Source organism: Oncorhynchus mykiss, chromosome 11 (assembly GCF_057628025.1).
Source record: "Oncorhynchus mykiss isolate SJ-2025 chromosome 11, ASM5762802v1, whole genome shotgun sequence".
In the NCBI taxonomy this organism is placed as follows: domain Eukaryota; kingdom Metazoa; phylum Chordata; class Actinopteri; order Salmoniformes; family Salmonidae; genus Oncorhynchus; species Oncorhynchus mykiss.
Genome location: NC_143032.1, coordinates 37,888,340 through 37,904,684, shown reverse-complemented (window position 1 = coordinate 37,904,684; position 16,345 = coordinate 37,888,340). Strand labels below are relative to the sequence as shown.

Here is a 16,345-nt window from a genome sequence, read left to right as displayed (position 1 = left end):
TTACATATGGAAAATCGGACCTGTCTGAAATGAAAATGGATGGCCCTCCTATAGCAAAATATATATTGACCTAAATCCTCCCTGAACGCTTAAAAAAAAGTGACCCTCCCCTACACCCAAAATAATTCAGACATAAAGTGGATAGCAGAGAACATGTCTACCGTTTACCCTCACTTCTTGGGCTGACCAGAGCCTTAGATACACAGTTTTAGAAACTGTTCTTTGTCCTGTAAGTATTAGGCTACATGGCAATGCAGGAATTTTGATATTGCACAGGGCTGTGGGCTAGAAGGTTGTGGGTTCGTAGACCACCGTGGGTGGACAAGAGTAGGGGTGGAAAGGTCTTCTATATAGGAAAATTATTTTATTTACAGGTCCAAGAAAAAAAATATCCTTTATAAATATTTAATGCAATTCTACGTATTCTACATAATTTTACATATTAGCAGAATATCAAATTTCAGATGACTGAAATTACAGGCTAAGAATGGTCAGAAAGAGGCCTACTGTATGTGTTCATCTTAATATATTTCTCCAATGCCAAATCAGTGTGTCTTTTTTGCAATTAAACTGTCCCTGTTTGCAAATAATTACACCCGAGACAAAATAATTACATCTGAGATATCATTAGGAATCTGAGCATGATTCTTTCAAAAGTTAGGCCAACCTTTCCACCCCAGTAGGCCTAACGACGCAGAACATTTTAAGCTTTAACTGTTGGCTACTCTTCTTCCATGGTTTAACCCAAGGAGAGAAGGTCACAAGTGTTTCCCTTTCTGGGTTTAAGCATCTTCTATTGTACAGAAAGTGAATAGCTTTAATCAATTGAAAGTGTCAGAATTAGATTACTTCCCAAGCAAAGTCTATTTTTTTGTCTCCTCACCTATAGAAGGTTGCTGCTGCTCAGTCTCTCAATGTAAAAGAAACAAAACAATGATATCCCCATATGCATTAGTCACACCTTTCCCAGGTATTTTACAGCTTGTTTCTAGCATAAAGCATCGTAGACCAAAGCGCTTTTATAGATCACTTAATATAATCTGATTTGTTTTTATTTTTTTCAGTCTTAAACTAACAAGGGGTAGTTCTGTGCTCTTTGGCATTTTCTTTAACAAAAAGTAGACCTATGGCATACCCCCTCAATTTGAGTCTTAACAGCCATAGGCTATTTAAGGGGTGCATGGTGGGTGGAGGAATTGCCAGAGAAATCTATGGATATAGCAGCCTATATTTAATCTGTAGACCAATGGAGACTCCACAGGGGAGGACCATCTCAGTGAATTGCATAACTTCAATGTTTTTCCATTTTATTTTTTTAGAATAAACTATACTAAGTATAGTCACATGTCACCAAATAATTGATTAAAACACTATTTTGCTAATAATAACAGTAGCCTCTGTAGGGTAGCACCATGGTGTAGCCGGAGGACAGCTAGCTTCTGTCCTCCTCTGGGAACATTGACTTCAATACAAAACCTAGGAGGCTCATGGTTCTCACCCCCTTCCATAGACTTACACAGTAATTATGACAACTTCCGATCAGAGCTCTTTCAGCACCCAATCAAAATATCAGCCAACGAGAGCGTACAGGTCGCAATGGTGGGTAGTATATGGGGCTTTGGTGACAAAAACGGATTGCACTGTGATAGACTGCATCCAATTTGTTGAGTATGGTATTGGAGGCTATTTTGTAAATGACATCGCCAAAGTCGAAGATTGGTAGGATGGTCAGTTTTACAAGGGTATGTTTGGCAGCATGAGTGAAGGATGCTTTGTTGCGAAATAGGAAGCCAATTCTAGATTTAACTTTGGATTGGAGATGTTTGATATGTGTCTGGCAGGAGAGTTTACAGTCTAACCAGACACCTAAGTATTTGTAGTTGTCCACATATTCTAAGTCAGAGCCGTCCAGAGTAGTGATGTTGGACAAGCGGGTAGGTGCAGGTAGCGATCGGTTGAAGAGCATGCATTTAGTTTTACTTGTATTTAAGAGCAATTGGAGGCCACGGAAGGAGATAGAGGGTTGATGTGTTAGCTAGCTGGCTATGACTTTCCAACACAACACTGGAACTCTTCCAAGTCAAAGTGACAACGATGTAGGCTGTGTGCAGCGTTTTGGCTTGGCAAGTTTTTTTTGCCTGGTCACATACAGCTGATGTGTTGTGCTTTGAAGTCCACAAGTGAAGGTAAGAGGAGGGCACATAGCTGCGACAAAGAATACAAAGAGGCTGCTATGAAAGTTAACTGTGTTTGTGTGATCAGGGGTGTATTCATTTTTTTTATCCTCCCTTATCTTAAACAGCGCTGACTGCCACTACTGTAGACCTACATCTTATTTCTTAAATAGGAATAACACAAGCCTCTTGTTGTTAGTAAAGTGTAATTAAAATGAAGACTGTTTAAATGAATTATACCTACTTGAATATGCCTAATTTCAGCACCACAAGCTTTCCATTTCCGATTTGATTGTGCTGCGGCTGCCACTTGAAGTTTCAGCACCACAATGTAAGTTACTCGCATCTGGCCAATAACTCTGATAAATAGGCCTACATCAGGGGCAAGAAACATTGTTTTTAATAAAATCAATTATAGTAATAGCAAGCTATGAAAGTTGCCCTCCGGTCCTCCTCATCTTTGTGTTCTCCTTCTCAAACTGAACAGAACATAGGCTAGTCCGCGCGCAAGTCTTTTGAGTCTCCTCGTGCCACCGTAGGCCTACATAGCACAGCCAGCCGTTGGTTAGGCAGCACACATGTTTTTGATCAGCAAGAGCAGGCCAGGGCTCAGGGCTGGAGTATCCACTGCAGTGTGTAATGCAGCCTAGTTTTATTTCCACCTGCAGCTAATCTTAGAAATATAACTTCGCTCTGTGCTTCTCCGAGCATGCACTTCATAGCCTACAGGCAAAACAATATATATATAGTATTCGGCAAACCTTCTCACTTGAAATGCCAATTTACCATTTCTACGGATCTGTGTGCAAGTTATGGTTTTCACATGCACATTTTCGTGGAATAGTTTAATTTATAATAACGTCTTCGTATCTCAAAATCATTGTAATGTGGTTAATCTAAATGAAAATTATACAAACTTAAAAAGTTACTTCTGTTGCCATTGCCAACGATGTAAAAAGAGCCTATATAAAGCCAACAAATAAAATCATTGCAGCCTGCAGGTAGAAAATATCCAGATTTAAAAAATATATATCCTGTAAATCACATTGGCTACACATGGCCTGTCTGCAACAAACTTGAAACATTATATCAACTATTAACTTTGGTTCAGCCTGAAGCTCCTTTCTACATTGTATGAAATATTCTGGGCCCTCAGTTTCCCGCCGAGATGTTGGCTATTTGGCAAGGGATAAAAAAATAATCAGGTAGGCCTGTTTTTATAACGTTTCCACTGGATCAGAGCAGGACATTTTTCCCTTTCACGCTGAGTGATTATCAAAAGGGAGAGGAGCTGGAAAGATGATTCAAATACATTGAGGAATTATTATCGTTCTCAATGGATGTAAAAACAGACTTTGTTTGCTCGCTGTTAGTGGTGAAGAAAACAAAATTACTTTGAGAAGCTCCACAGCTCAGTGGTGGTGGTGCATTAAGCCAATCAGAAATGCTATCAGATCCCCAAATGGGAACATTTATATGCCTACATTTGCACGCAGGTCAGGTAGCCCATCGGCCTGCTCCTATGCGTAATCAGGTGCACGTCCTTAATCAACATTGACTGGAGCGCTCCAAACAAAAGACAATGACTACATTGACTGAACTAGTAAATGTAATGAAATTAACCAAAACTTGTTTCCCACAAGTGTAGCCTAGGTTGTGCTCTCTGCAAACAATGTGTCCACTCCGACAATGACAACTATAAAAGACTGGAATAATAATATATTGAATGCATTAACAGACATTACTGTAACCAAACAAACATTGTAGATAACAAATTATAGGAATTAACTGTAAATGTACTACGGGTGATATATGTAATGGGGAATTGATGTACACTAACAATAAAATGTAAACAATTCACAAAATGAAGTTAAGAAACAATGAATGTACACAAATTGGCGGTAGAGAGCACATTATGGAGAGATGTGCATTGTGCAACTCCCCTTCTTCTTGGACTGTGCCATCCCGTGGCCTCCGCAATAGTTCACTGAGATAGGCGCAAATAAGACAGGTGTCTCGTGTGCCATAAAAAAAAATATATATGTTTACATATACAGTGGGGCAAAAAAGTATTTAGTCAGCCACCAATTGTGCAAGTTCTCCCACTTAAAAAGATGAGAGGCCTGTAATTTTCATCATAGGTACACTTCAACTATGACAGACAAAGTGAGAAAAGAAAATCCAGAAAATCACACTGTAGGATTTTTAATGAATTTATTTGCAAATTATGGTGGAAAATAAGTGTTTGGTCACCTACAAACAAGCAAGATTTCTGGCTCTCACAGACCTGTAACTTATTCTTTAAGAGGCTCCTCTGTCCTCCACTCGTTACCTGTAATAATGGCAACTGTTTGAACTTGTTATCAGTATAAAAAACACCTGTCCACAACCTCAAACAGTCACACTCCAAACTCTTATGGCCAAGACCAAAGAGCTGTCAAAGGACACCAGAAACAAAATTGTAGACCTGCACCAGGCTGTGAAGACTGAATTTGCAATAGGTAAGCAGCTTGGTTTGAAGAAATCTACTGTGGGAGCAATTATTAGGAAACGGAAGACATACAAGACCACTGATAAAATGATCACAAGAATGGTGAGCAAAAATCCCAGTACCACACGGGGGGACCTAGTGAATGACCTGCAGAGAGCTGGGACCAAAGTAACAAAGCCTACCATCAGTAACACACTACACCGCCAGGGACTCAAATCCTGCAGTGCCAGACGTGTCCCCCTGCTTAAGCCAGTACATGTCCAGGCCTGTCTGAAGTTTGCTAGAGAGCATTTGGATGATCCAGAAGAAGATTGGGAGAATGTCATATGGTCAGATTAAACCAAAATATAACTTTTTGGTAAAAACTAAACTCGTCGTGTTTGGAGGACAAAGAATGCTGAGTTGCATCCAAAGAACACCATACCTACTGTGAAGCATGGGGGTGGAAACATCATGCTTTGGGGCTGTTTTTCTGCAAAGGGACCAGGACGACTGATCCGTGTAAAGGAAAGAATGAATGGGGCCATGTATCGTGAGATTTTGAGTGAAAACCTCCTTCCATCAGCAAGGGCATTGAAGATGAAACGTGGCTGGGTCTTTCATCATGACAATTATCCCAAACACACCGCCCGGGCAACGAAGGAGTGGCTTCGTAAGAAGCATTTCAAGGTCCTGGAGTGGCCTAGCCAGTCTCCAGATCTCAACCCCATAGAAAATCTTTGGAGGGAGTTGAAAGTCCGTGTTGCCCAGCAACAGCCCCAAAACATCACTGCTCTAGAGGATATCTGCATGGAGGAATGGGCCAAAATACCAGCAACAGTGTGTGAAAACCTTGTGAAGACTTACAGAAAACGTTTGACCTCTGTCATTGCCAACAAAGGGTATATAACAAAGTATTGAGATAAACTTTTGTTATTGACCAAATACTTATTTTCCACCATAATTTGCAAATAAATTCATAAAAAATCCTACAATGTGATTTTCTGGATTTTTACCCCCTAATTTTGTCTGTCATAGTTGAAGTGTACCTATGATGAAAATTACAGGCCTCTCTCATATTTTAAGTGGGAGAACTTGCACAATTAGGGGGCTGACTAAATACTTTTTTGCCCCACTGTATATACATATGTACATACACACAGTACCAGTCAAAAGTCTGAACACCTACTCATTTCTGGGGTTTTCTTGATTTTTACTAATTTATACATTCTAAAATAATAGTAGACATCAACACTATTAAATAACAAATGGAATCATGTAGTAACCAAAAAGAGTGTTAAACAAATATAAATATATTTGAGATTTTTCAAAGTAGCCACCCCTTGTCTTGATGACAGCTTTGCACACTCTTGGCATTCTCTTAACCAGCTTTATGAGGTAGTCACCTGGAATGCATTTCAATTAACAGGTGTGCCTTGTTTTAAAGTTAATTTGTGGAATTTCTTTCCTTAATGCGTTTGATTCACTCTGTTGTGATGTGACAAGGTATGGGTGGTATGCAGAAGATGGAACCACTCAAATAAGCAAAGCGAAACGAAAGTCCATCATTACTTTAACTCTTGTGTGGTGTTCATGTTTTTGTTATTCACCCAATGTTCGCGTGTCTGACGGACCCACAACATTATTGGGTTTTTAAAACAATACAGCCATAACACTACTTAGATTGTAGACTTATATCAATTACAAGCAATATAGACAGCATACATGGTTTAACATTTGCCATTTACTTCTACTTGATCTCATTTATCAATAAAAGCGCTATTCTTTTTTTGGGATGATCACATTTTATTTGTAACATATACGTGTTTAGCAGATGTTATTGCGGTTGTAGTAAAATGCTTGTGTTTCTAGCTCCAACAGTGCAGTAATAACAATTTCACAACAATACACATAATACACACATCTAAAGGAATGGAATTAAGAATATATATATATTTTATTTTTATTTTTTATTTTTTTGCAAGCAATGTCAGAATGGCATAGACTAAGATACAGTAGAATAGGATAAGAATACAGTATATACATGAGATGAGTAATACAAAATATGTAAACATTATTAAAGTGACTAGTGTTCCATTATTAAAGTGGCAAGTTATTTGAAGTCTATGTACTGTAGTTGCTCCACTAAAAGTTTTTTGATTATGCTGCGGGACTTAGAGGTAATTTGTGGTTTAGTACAGTACCCTGCGTCACCACTTCATTCCTCCAGACCAGCGCAAGGGGGAGTTAGAGCACTGATTATGCTTTTGGGTCCTACTGTATCTCTGACAATGAATGGATGACATAAACCTAAATAGAAACTCATAATTGTGGGGATGGGCTAGGTCCGTCTTCTGTGCGAGGCTCTGCAGCCCCCTGCCCTCGTGCCTTGAACCTTGTGCACTTTCAGTGGATCCAGCTGGATAGCTGCAAGGCAATCCAATTGTGTACCACTGGGTAGCACAGAGCAAAATTTAAGGAGCATTGCACTAAAAATGGAGCTGACTAGGGGAACGTTCCCGCTGTTCTTAGTGCCAGTCTGTCTGCACATTCAAAACAATGTAACTAATAATGGCATTTGGTTTTAAATTTAGAAACCTCCAATCCTCTATATGTAATTATTGACTGAGAGTGAAGTCATATTTTTCGATATACTGTAGGCCTACCGTAGGTGAAATGAGTCTCACTAGTGTTGAGTAATGTGCTGTTAAATGTAGTGTAGTGTAGGCTTATTTATTTAAAGAGCATTTTGAAGTTAGAAGCAATAGCATTTGAAGCTATGGCCTACAACTATTTTAGCACCATTTTGCGCTGCTCGGAGACAAGCATGGCGTCTGGTCTTAATAAATCAATGGGATTTTATTTTCTCTGAATCTCCGTTTGTGTATTGGTTAGACTACAATTAGGGTGTAGAAGTGTTATTCTCTCAGTGTAACCTTTTTATTTAACTAGGCAAGTCAGTTAAGAGCAAATTCTTATTCACAAGGACAGTCTACTCCTTCCTCCCCATCGGGGAATTGAACCCCGGTCTCCCGCGTGCCCGCACGACACAGGGATTCTTTAGCTATATAGCCAAGTACTGTAGCCTACTCCCGACCATCACGTTGTACAGGGCCATATTTTCCGTTCCATCCTAACGGACTCTCAGAGGGTGTTTTGTTTTCCTTGAAATAGAAACACCATAATATTAATTAAGCAACATTTCTTAACTTGTTACGGCTGCAATCCCCCTATCGGGATAAGTGTCAACAACCGCTGAATAGCATAGCGCTACATTCAATAAGTATTACTACAAATATTTATATTCATGAAATCACAAGTGCAATATAGGAAAACACAGCTTAGCCTTTTGTTAACCTCTTGAAGCTAGGGGGCACTATTTTTGTTTGGAAAAATAACGTTCCCAAAGTAAACGGCCTATTTCTCATGACCGGATGCTAGAATATGCATATAATTGACAGATTAGGATAGAAAACACTCTAAAGTTTCCAAAACTGTAAACATATTGTCTGTGAGTATAACAGAACTGATATTGCAGGCGAAAGCCTGAGGATAATCCAATCAGGAAGTGCCTCTTATTTTGAAACATCTGTGTTCCTATGCGTGCCTGTCCTTCATTTTAAAGGGATATCAACCAGATTCCTTTTTCTGTGGCTTCCCTAAGGTGTCAACAGTCTTTAGACATAGTTTCAGGCTTTTATTTTGAAAAATGAGCGTGAAGGATCACATTGCGAAAGTGGATAGGTGGGGGCTCTCAGTGAGTTGGTGCGCAATTGAGTAATTTTTGTTCCATAAAGATTATTTTTAGATCCAAAATACCTCCGTTTGTTTGTCGCGTTATGTTCAGAAATCCACAGGAAATAGCGGTCGCGACAACGCGCACGAAAATTCCAAATAGTTTGCATAATGTCCACAGAAACATGTCAAAGTTTTTTATAATCAATCCTCGGGTTGTTTTTCAAATATATAATCGATAATACAGTATATCAACCGCAAATGTCTTTCACAGTAGGAGAGGGAAAAGCAGAGGGAAAAGCAATGGCTGTGACCACTTGACGCAATGTTATCGTTCTGGCTCATTTTTCAAAATAAAAGCCTAAAACTATGTCTGAAGACTGTTGACACCTTGAGGAAGCGATAGGAAAAGGAATCTTGTTCATATCCCTTTAAATCCAGCAAAGGGAGGCTATGGAACATGGAGTTTTCAAAATAGAAGCCACTTCCTGTTTTGATTTTCCTCAGGGTTTCGCCTGCAATATCAGTTCTGTTATACTCACAGACAATATTTTGACAGTTTTGGAAACTTTAGTGTTTTCTATCCAATACTAATAATAATATGCATATATTAGGAACTGAGACTGAAGAGCTGGCCGTTTACAATGGGCACCTTTTCATCCAAGCTACTCAATACTGCCCCTGCAGCCATATGAAGTTAATCAGTCCCATATACTACGTTCTTACAAAAAAGGTTTAAAATTCTCTAGCACAGCCACGATTGAAGGCTATCAAATGCTTCTCAAATATGCGCTCTGGTGGTCTAACTAGCATTAAGGGTACCAGTGGTTGGCACTAAATAAGATACCATAGAATTCTGCAACTTTTAAAGGACGAACCACTGTATATAGGGCAGCAGCCTCTCGCTCCAATCAGGTCAGTGTGGGACAAGTGGGTGGACCGCCTTCGTGTCGGACGTGAACACAAACTTGGGGGAATTGCCAGGCATGTTTAGTGTATTCAACTGCTGAGGTGGGAGCTCTGGCTTGTTTTTTCGTATTGTTCTTACAATCGTCAGCTTTCTCTTGAGGAGCTCCTGTCCCAGCTTGTGTGAAGTAAAGTTATGTGGTTGGTTCTTCTCAGGGGCTCCTCCATCTGGCTTCCCCGTATACACTTGAAAGTTCCACGCATATATGATGAAGCAGCATCACAGGCAGCCCAGATCTTGATTCCATATTTTGACGGTTTGTACTGCCTGAAGGGGCAGCGGCCCCTAAGCTGCTCATCAACAGTAACGTTGGGCCCAGGGTTTTAACCTCTAGCGTCGAGCTATCCCGTATCCGGGAGCGTAATCATAGCCTCAAGCTCATTACCATAACGCAACGTTTCCTATTCATGAAAATCGCAAATGAAATGAAATAAATATATTGAAACACAAGCTTAGCCTATTGTTAACAACACTGTCATCTCAGATTTTCAAAATATGCTTTAACAAGCATTTGTGTAAGAGTATTGATAGCCTAGCATAGCATTAAGCCTAGCATTCAGCAGGCAACATTTTCACAAAAACAAGAAAAGCATTCAAAATAAAATAATTTACCTTTGAAGAACTTCGGATGTTTTCAATGACGAGACTCTGTTAGATAGCAAATGTTCATTTTTTCCAAAAATATTATTTGTGTAAGAGAAATAGCTCCGTTTTGTTCATCACGTTTGGCTAAGAAAAAAACCCGAAAATGCAGTCACTTACAACGGCAAACTTTTTTCCAAATTAGCTCCATAATATCGACAGAAACATGGCAAACGTTTAAAATCAATCCTCAAGGTGTTTTTCACATATCTATTCGATAATCTATCAGTGGTGGCAGCTGGCTTCTCATCAGAAGAAAACAGAAAAATACTGCAGCTGGAGATTACGCAATAATTGCGACGGAGGACACCAAGCGACCACCTGGTAAATGTAGTCTCTTATGGTCAATCTTCCAATGATATGCCTACAAATACGTCACAATGCTGCAGACACCTTGGGGAAAACGTGGAAAAGGTAAGCTGACTCCTAGCTCCTCCACGGCCATATAAGGAGTCATTGCCATGAGGCGGTTTCAAGAAATGCGGCACTTCCTGATTGTATTTTTATCTGGGTTTTTTCTGTAACATCAGTTCTGTGGCACTCACAGACAATATCTTTGCAGTTTTGGAAATGTCAGAGTGTTTTCTTAGTCGAGCATCTTTTCGTGACAAAATATCTTGTTTAAAACGGTAACGTTTTTCATCCAAAAATTAAGAGCGCCCCCTATATCGAAGAAGTTAAAACAGGGGAAGGCGGTCCCTCCACTTGTCCCACACTGAACTGATTGCAGCTAGCTTGTCTCTCTGCCACTGAGCTGGTCTGGTGTCTCGGTTATCGAAGCGGATAATTGTGGAAATAATTTGGTAGTTTTCCAGAGACGTTGTTGCACAGAAGTTTTCTGCCAGTTTCTGCATCCCACAGGGATTCTGTGGATTCCCCATTGGATCTGAAAACACAATCAAGGATAAGAACATCAAAGTATGCATCTAAATGAGTTTGGTCCACTCCTTCCACCTCTCTCCAAAAAACACGCCTTCCCTCCAAATTAGTGCAGTCCAGTATGATTATCTACATGGTGTCTGGGGTGAACAGTTCAAAAGAAGACTATGTTCTGCGCATAAGTACCTGCCATCTGCCTCGGCCCTGGTTGCATCCTTATTACATTGGCTGCCATGCGGGGTGGCTCAATCCTTGGGCAAGAAGACCATTCAATTTCACAATTTTTTTGACATCCATATTTCTCATTCTGCAGGCTACTGATGACTGTGGCTGGCTGCTGACGGGCTGGTGCTGGGGCTGGCTGAGGGTCGATCTCATCCTCTTCTTACAACTCACCGACTAAATTGACAGATACATGTTCCTCAAATTCTGAAAAGTCTTAATCTTCCAAAGGGGAAGACGCTCCTTCCACACTAGCTTCTCGCTGCAATTTTTTTTTCTAAGGCCCTCTGAGCAGAGATTATTTTTGCTATACTGATTGTGGTAAGGAGCCACACATACAAAGCTATTTATTTGTTGTGTCCCTCCCCCAATCTACACCCCCAATCTACACCTGGCTGGGGTAGAGTGTGGGGAAATACAGATCTTTTTTTTCACACACTACAAAGGGTTATGGAGTGTGAGACAGGTTATTGGTGCTCTTTTCTGTCTCCCTATGTTGAAACAGCAGGCCCAGGGAGGAGGAAGACAGAGTGAAGGCACACAGCAAACCTTTTTGTTTAATTTTTACTTGTTTTCACCTACACACTTTTCCACACTTTTATTACCCAGTGGACCCAAACACCACATATGTAATATAAATGTGTAGGGGGGTGCACTAAATGTATAATGGCGCCAGAGGGGATGGCTGCTGTTTTATGGGCTCTTAACCAACCATGCTATTTTGTATTTTTTTTCTCACAATGTTTGTAACTTATTTTGTATATAATGTTGCTGCTTCCGTCTCTTAGACCGAAAACAGCTTCTGAACATCAGAACAGCGATTACTCACTTTGAATTTTTCTTTAATGAGTCGGACGAGAGGGATTTACTCCAGACACCCGAGCAGGCCCTCATCACCATCATTCGCAGGAGAAAGAGACAGAGGTTTCGCGGAAGGAGATCGGGGTGCCTTGTGAGGATCTGGCGACAAGTGGCTAATCTGCCATCCCCTTTGCCATCGGTACTGTTGGCCAACGTACAATCGCTGGATAATAAAGTGGACGAACTAAAAGAATGTGTATATTCTACCAACGGGACATTAAAAACTGTAATATCTTATGTTTCACAGAGTCCTGGCTGAATGACGACATGAATAACATACAGCTGGCTGGATAGAACATTAGCCTCTGGTAAGACAAAGGGTACATTTGTAAACAACAACTGGTGCACGGTATCTAAGGAATTCTCAAGGTTTTGCTCACCTGAGGTAGTGTGGTATAGAGCCTATCATGAGATACTCTATCTACCTAGAGTTTTCATCTATATTCTTCATAGCTGTCTTTACCGCCACAATCCAATGCTGGCACTAAGACTGCACTCAATGAGCTGTATACGGTCATAAGAAAACAGGAAAACGTTCATCCAGAGGCGGCACTTCTAGTGGCCGGGAACTTTAATGAGGGAAACTTAAATCCGTTTTACCTAATTTCTACCAGCATGTTAAATGTGCAACCAGAGGGGAAAAAACTGTAGACCACCTTTACTCCACACACAGAGACACATACAAAGCTCTCCCTCGCCCTCCATTTTGCAAATCTGGCCATAACTCTATCCTCCTGATTCCTGCTTACAAGCAACATTTTAAAGCAGGATGCACCAGTTACTTGATCAATAAACAAGTGGTCAAATGAAGCAGATGCTAAGCTACAGGAATGTTTTGCTTGCACAGACATGTTCCGGGGTTCTTCCGATGGTATTGAGGAGTACACCGCATCAGTCGCTGGCTTCATCAATAAGTGCATCGATGACGTCGTCCCCACAGTGACTGTACGTGCATACCCCAACCAGAAGCCATGGATTACAGGCAACATCCGCACTGAGCTAAAGGATAGAGCTGCCGCTTTCAAGGAGCAGGACTCTAGCTCGGAAGCTTGTAAGAAATCCCGCTATGCCCTCCGACGAACCATCAAACAGGCAAAGCGTCAATACAGGACTGATCGAATCGTACTACACTGGCTCTGACGCTCGTCAGATGTGGCTTGCAAACTATTTCAGACAACAAAGGGACGCACAGCCGAGAGCTGCCCAGTGACACAAGCCTACCAGACAAGCTAAATTACTTCTATGCTCGCTTCGAGGCAAGTAACACTGAAACATTCATGGAGCATCAGCTGTTCTGGATGACTGTGTGATCACGCTCTCCACAGCCGATCTGAGTAAGACCTTTAAACAGGTCAACATTCACAAGGCTGCAGGGCCAGACGGATTACCAGGACGTGTTCTCCGAGCATGCACTGATCAACTGGCAAGTGTATTCACTGACGTTTTCAACCTGAGTCTGTAATACCAACATGTTTCAAGCAGACCACCATAGTCCCTGTGCTTAAGAAGACTAAGGTAACCTGCCTAAATGACTACCGACCCGTAGCACTCACGTCTGTAGCCATGAAGTGCTTTGAAAGGCTGGTCATGGCTCACAACACCATTATCCCAGAAACCCTAGACCCACTCCAATTTGCATACCGCACAACAGATCCACAGATGATGCAATCTCTATTGCACTCCACACTGCCCTGTCACATCTGGACAAAAGGAACACCTATGTGAGAGTGCGTTTCATTGACTACAGCTTTCAACACTATAGTGCCCTCAAATCTCATCACTATGCTGAGGTCCCTGGGACTAAACGCCTCCCTCTACAACTGGATCCTGGACTTCCACCCCCAGTTGGTAAGGGTAGGTAACAACACATTCACCACACTGATCCTCAACACGGGGGCCCCTCAGAGGTGCGTGCTCAGTCCCCTCCTGTACTCCCTGTTCACTCATGACTGCACGGCCAGGCACGACTCTAACACCATCATTAAGTTTGCAGGTTACACAACCGTGGTAGGCCTGATCACTGACAACGATGAGACATTCTATAGGGAGGTCAGAGACCTGACCGTGTGTTGCAAGGACAACAACCTCTCCCTCAACGTGTTCAAGACAAAAGAGATGATTGTGGATCCTTAAAAGGTTCCTTGGCATCCACATCACCAACAAACTGGTCCAAGCACACCAAGACCGTTGTGAAGAAGGCACGACCAAATCTATTCCCCCTCAGGAGACTGAAAAGATTTGGTATTGGTCCTCAAATCCTCAAAAGGTTCTACAGCTGCACCATCGAGAGCATCCTGATGGGTTGCATCACTGCCTGGTATGGTGCCACCGCACATTGACTCTGTACCGGTACCCCCTGTATATAGCCTCACTATTGTTATTTTACTGCTGCTCTCTAATTATTTGTTACTTTTATTTCTTGCAGGTGTTTATCTTAACTGCATTGTTGGTTAAGGGCTTGTAAGTAAGCATTTCACTAAGGTCTACTACACCTGTTGTATTCAGTGCATGTGACAAATCAAATTTGATTTGAAAATGTGTTCTTTTACATCTTCACAGACACTGAGAAATATTGAAATTTGTTTGAAATGTCATCGATTACAAATGACATGACCTTCCCCTGGACGGGATTAAAAAAAATACTAAACCCTCCCCTTGACTGAAATTGAAAAAGCATTATGTACATTTCGATCCATCCCTTATTGAAATGCATTATCTTTCTCTTCACTATGAAACAGGCCATCATGGAGCTCCAGTCAGAGAAGCACTTGAAGACCATTGATGAGGAGGCGGCGTTACAGCTGGACCACAATGACAAGTCTCTGTTCGTCTTCAGTAACTTCTCCACCCCAGCCTTCCACCACTGTAAAAAGGTCTGTCTCAAGACGCACACATTCCCAAACCTGGCTTCTACTTAATCCTCATAAGTCACAACATGTTAACAGTACTGTCAGCATTCAGCAATAAAGTGTACTGAAAACTGGGTTGTCTCCCTTTGTCTCCTTGTGTAGCTGGGCTGTCGAGTGGTGAGTACACTAGTGGTGCACTTCTGCCTGCAGCACCAGCGCTGTGTGCCCAAAGCAGAGCAACCCGTCTACAACATGGCCATGGCTGATATCACTATCTCCTGCACCAGTCTGGACAAGGAGGCTAGGGTAAGTCTCCACTCTACTCTACTTGACTCGGCAACAGTGGCCTCCAACTGCTCTTAAACGCTAGTAAAACCAAATGCATGCTTTTCAACCGATCGCTGCCTGCACCCGCATGCCTGACTAGCATCACCACCCTGGATGGTTCCGACCTAGAATATGTGGACATCTATAAGTACCTAGGTGTCTGGCTAGACTGCAAACTCTCCTTCCAGACTCATATCAAACATCTCCAATCAAAAATCAAATCAAGAGTCGGCTTTCTATTCCGCAACAAAGCCTCCTTCACTCACGCCGCCAAGCTTACCCTAGTAAAACTGACTATCCTACCGATCCTCGACTTCGGCGATGTCATCTACAAAATGGCTTCCAACACTCTACTCAGCAAGCTGGATGCAGTCTATCACAGTGCCATCCGTTTTGTCACTAAAGCACCTTATACCACCCACCACTACGACTTGTATGCTCTAGTCGGCTGGCCCTCGCTACATATTCCTCGCCAGACCCACTGGCTCCAGGTCATCTACAAGTCCATGCTAGGTAAAGCTCCGCCTTATCTCAGCTCACTGGTCACGATGGCAACACCCATCCGTAGCACGCGCTCCAGCAGGTGTATCTCACTGATCATCCCTAAAGCCAACACCTCATTTGGCTGCCTTTCGTTCCAGTACTCTGCTGCCTGTGACTGGAACAAATTGCAAAAATCGCTGAAGTTGGAGACTTTTATCTCCCTCACCAACTTCAAACATCAGCTATCTGAGCAGCTAACCGATCGCTGCAGCTGTACATAGTCTATTGGTAAATAGCCAACCCATTTTCATCTACCTCATCCCCATACTGTTTTTATTTATTTACTTTTCTGCTCTTTTGCACACCAATATCTCTACCTGTACATGACCATCTGATCATTTATCACTCCAGTGTTAATCTGCAAAATTGTAATTATTCGCCTACCTCCTCATGCCTTTTGCACACATTGTATATAGACTCCCCCTTTGTTTTCTACTGTGTTATTGACTTGTTAATTGTTTACTCCATGTGTAACTCTGTTGTCTGCTCACACTGCTATGCTTTATCTTGGCCAGGTCGCAGTTGCAAATGAGAACTTGTTCTCAACTAGCCTACCTGGTTAAATAAAGGTGAAATACATTTTTTTTTTTTTTTAAACAATGATGCCACGTGTTTTTCATACCAATGATCCACATCAACAGCCTTACAGAGGAACTCTTGGAAATAGAACCAGAGT

At 41.6% G+C, this 16,345-nt stretch overlaps 1 protein-coding gene across 8 annotated transcripts in view; it reads left to right on the top strand.

The window, feature by feature from the left end:
• LOC110535660 (DNA topoisomerase 2-binding protein 1) overlaps nucleotides 1-16,345 on the top strand; it is a 128,160-nt gene that overhangs the window by 1,220 nt on the left and 110,595 nt on the right. For 3 of the 8 annotated variants that reach the window (XM_090190058.1, XM_090190068.1, XM_090190066.1), the window contains exons 3-6: nucleotides 11,181-12,089; nucleotides 12,198-12,258; nucleotides 14,689-14,823; nucleotides 14,962-15,105. Coding sequence is in view for 6 of the 8 variants with exons in the window: in XM_090190068.1 (XP_090046194.1) it covers nucleotides 14,695-14,823; nucleotides 14,962-15,105 (273 nt within the window). In the remaining 2 variants the exon portion in view is untranslated. Of the gene's footprint in view, nucleotides 1-11,180; nucleotides 12,090-12,197; nucleotides 12,259-14,375; nucleotides 14,411-14,688; nucleotides 14,824-14,961; nucleotides 15,106-16,345 lie in introns of all 8 variants that reach the window. The other 5 variants (XM_036935412.2, XM_090190071.1, XM_090190070.1 and 2 more) reach the window with 2 other exon arrangements.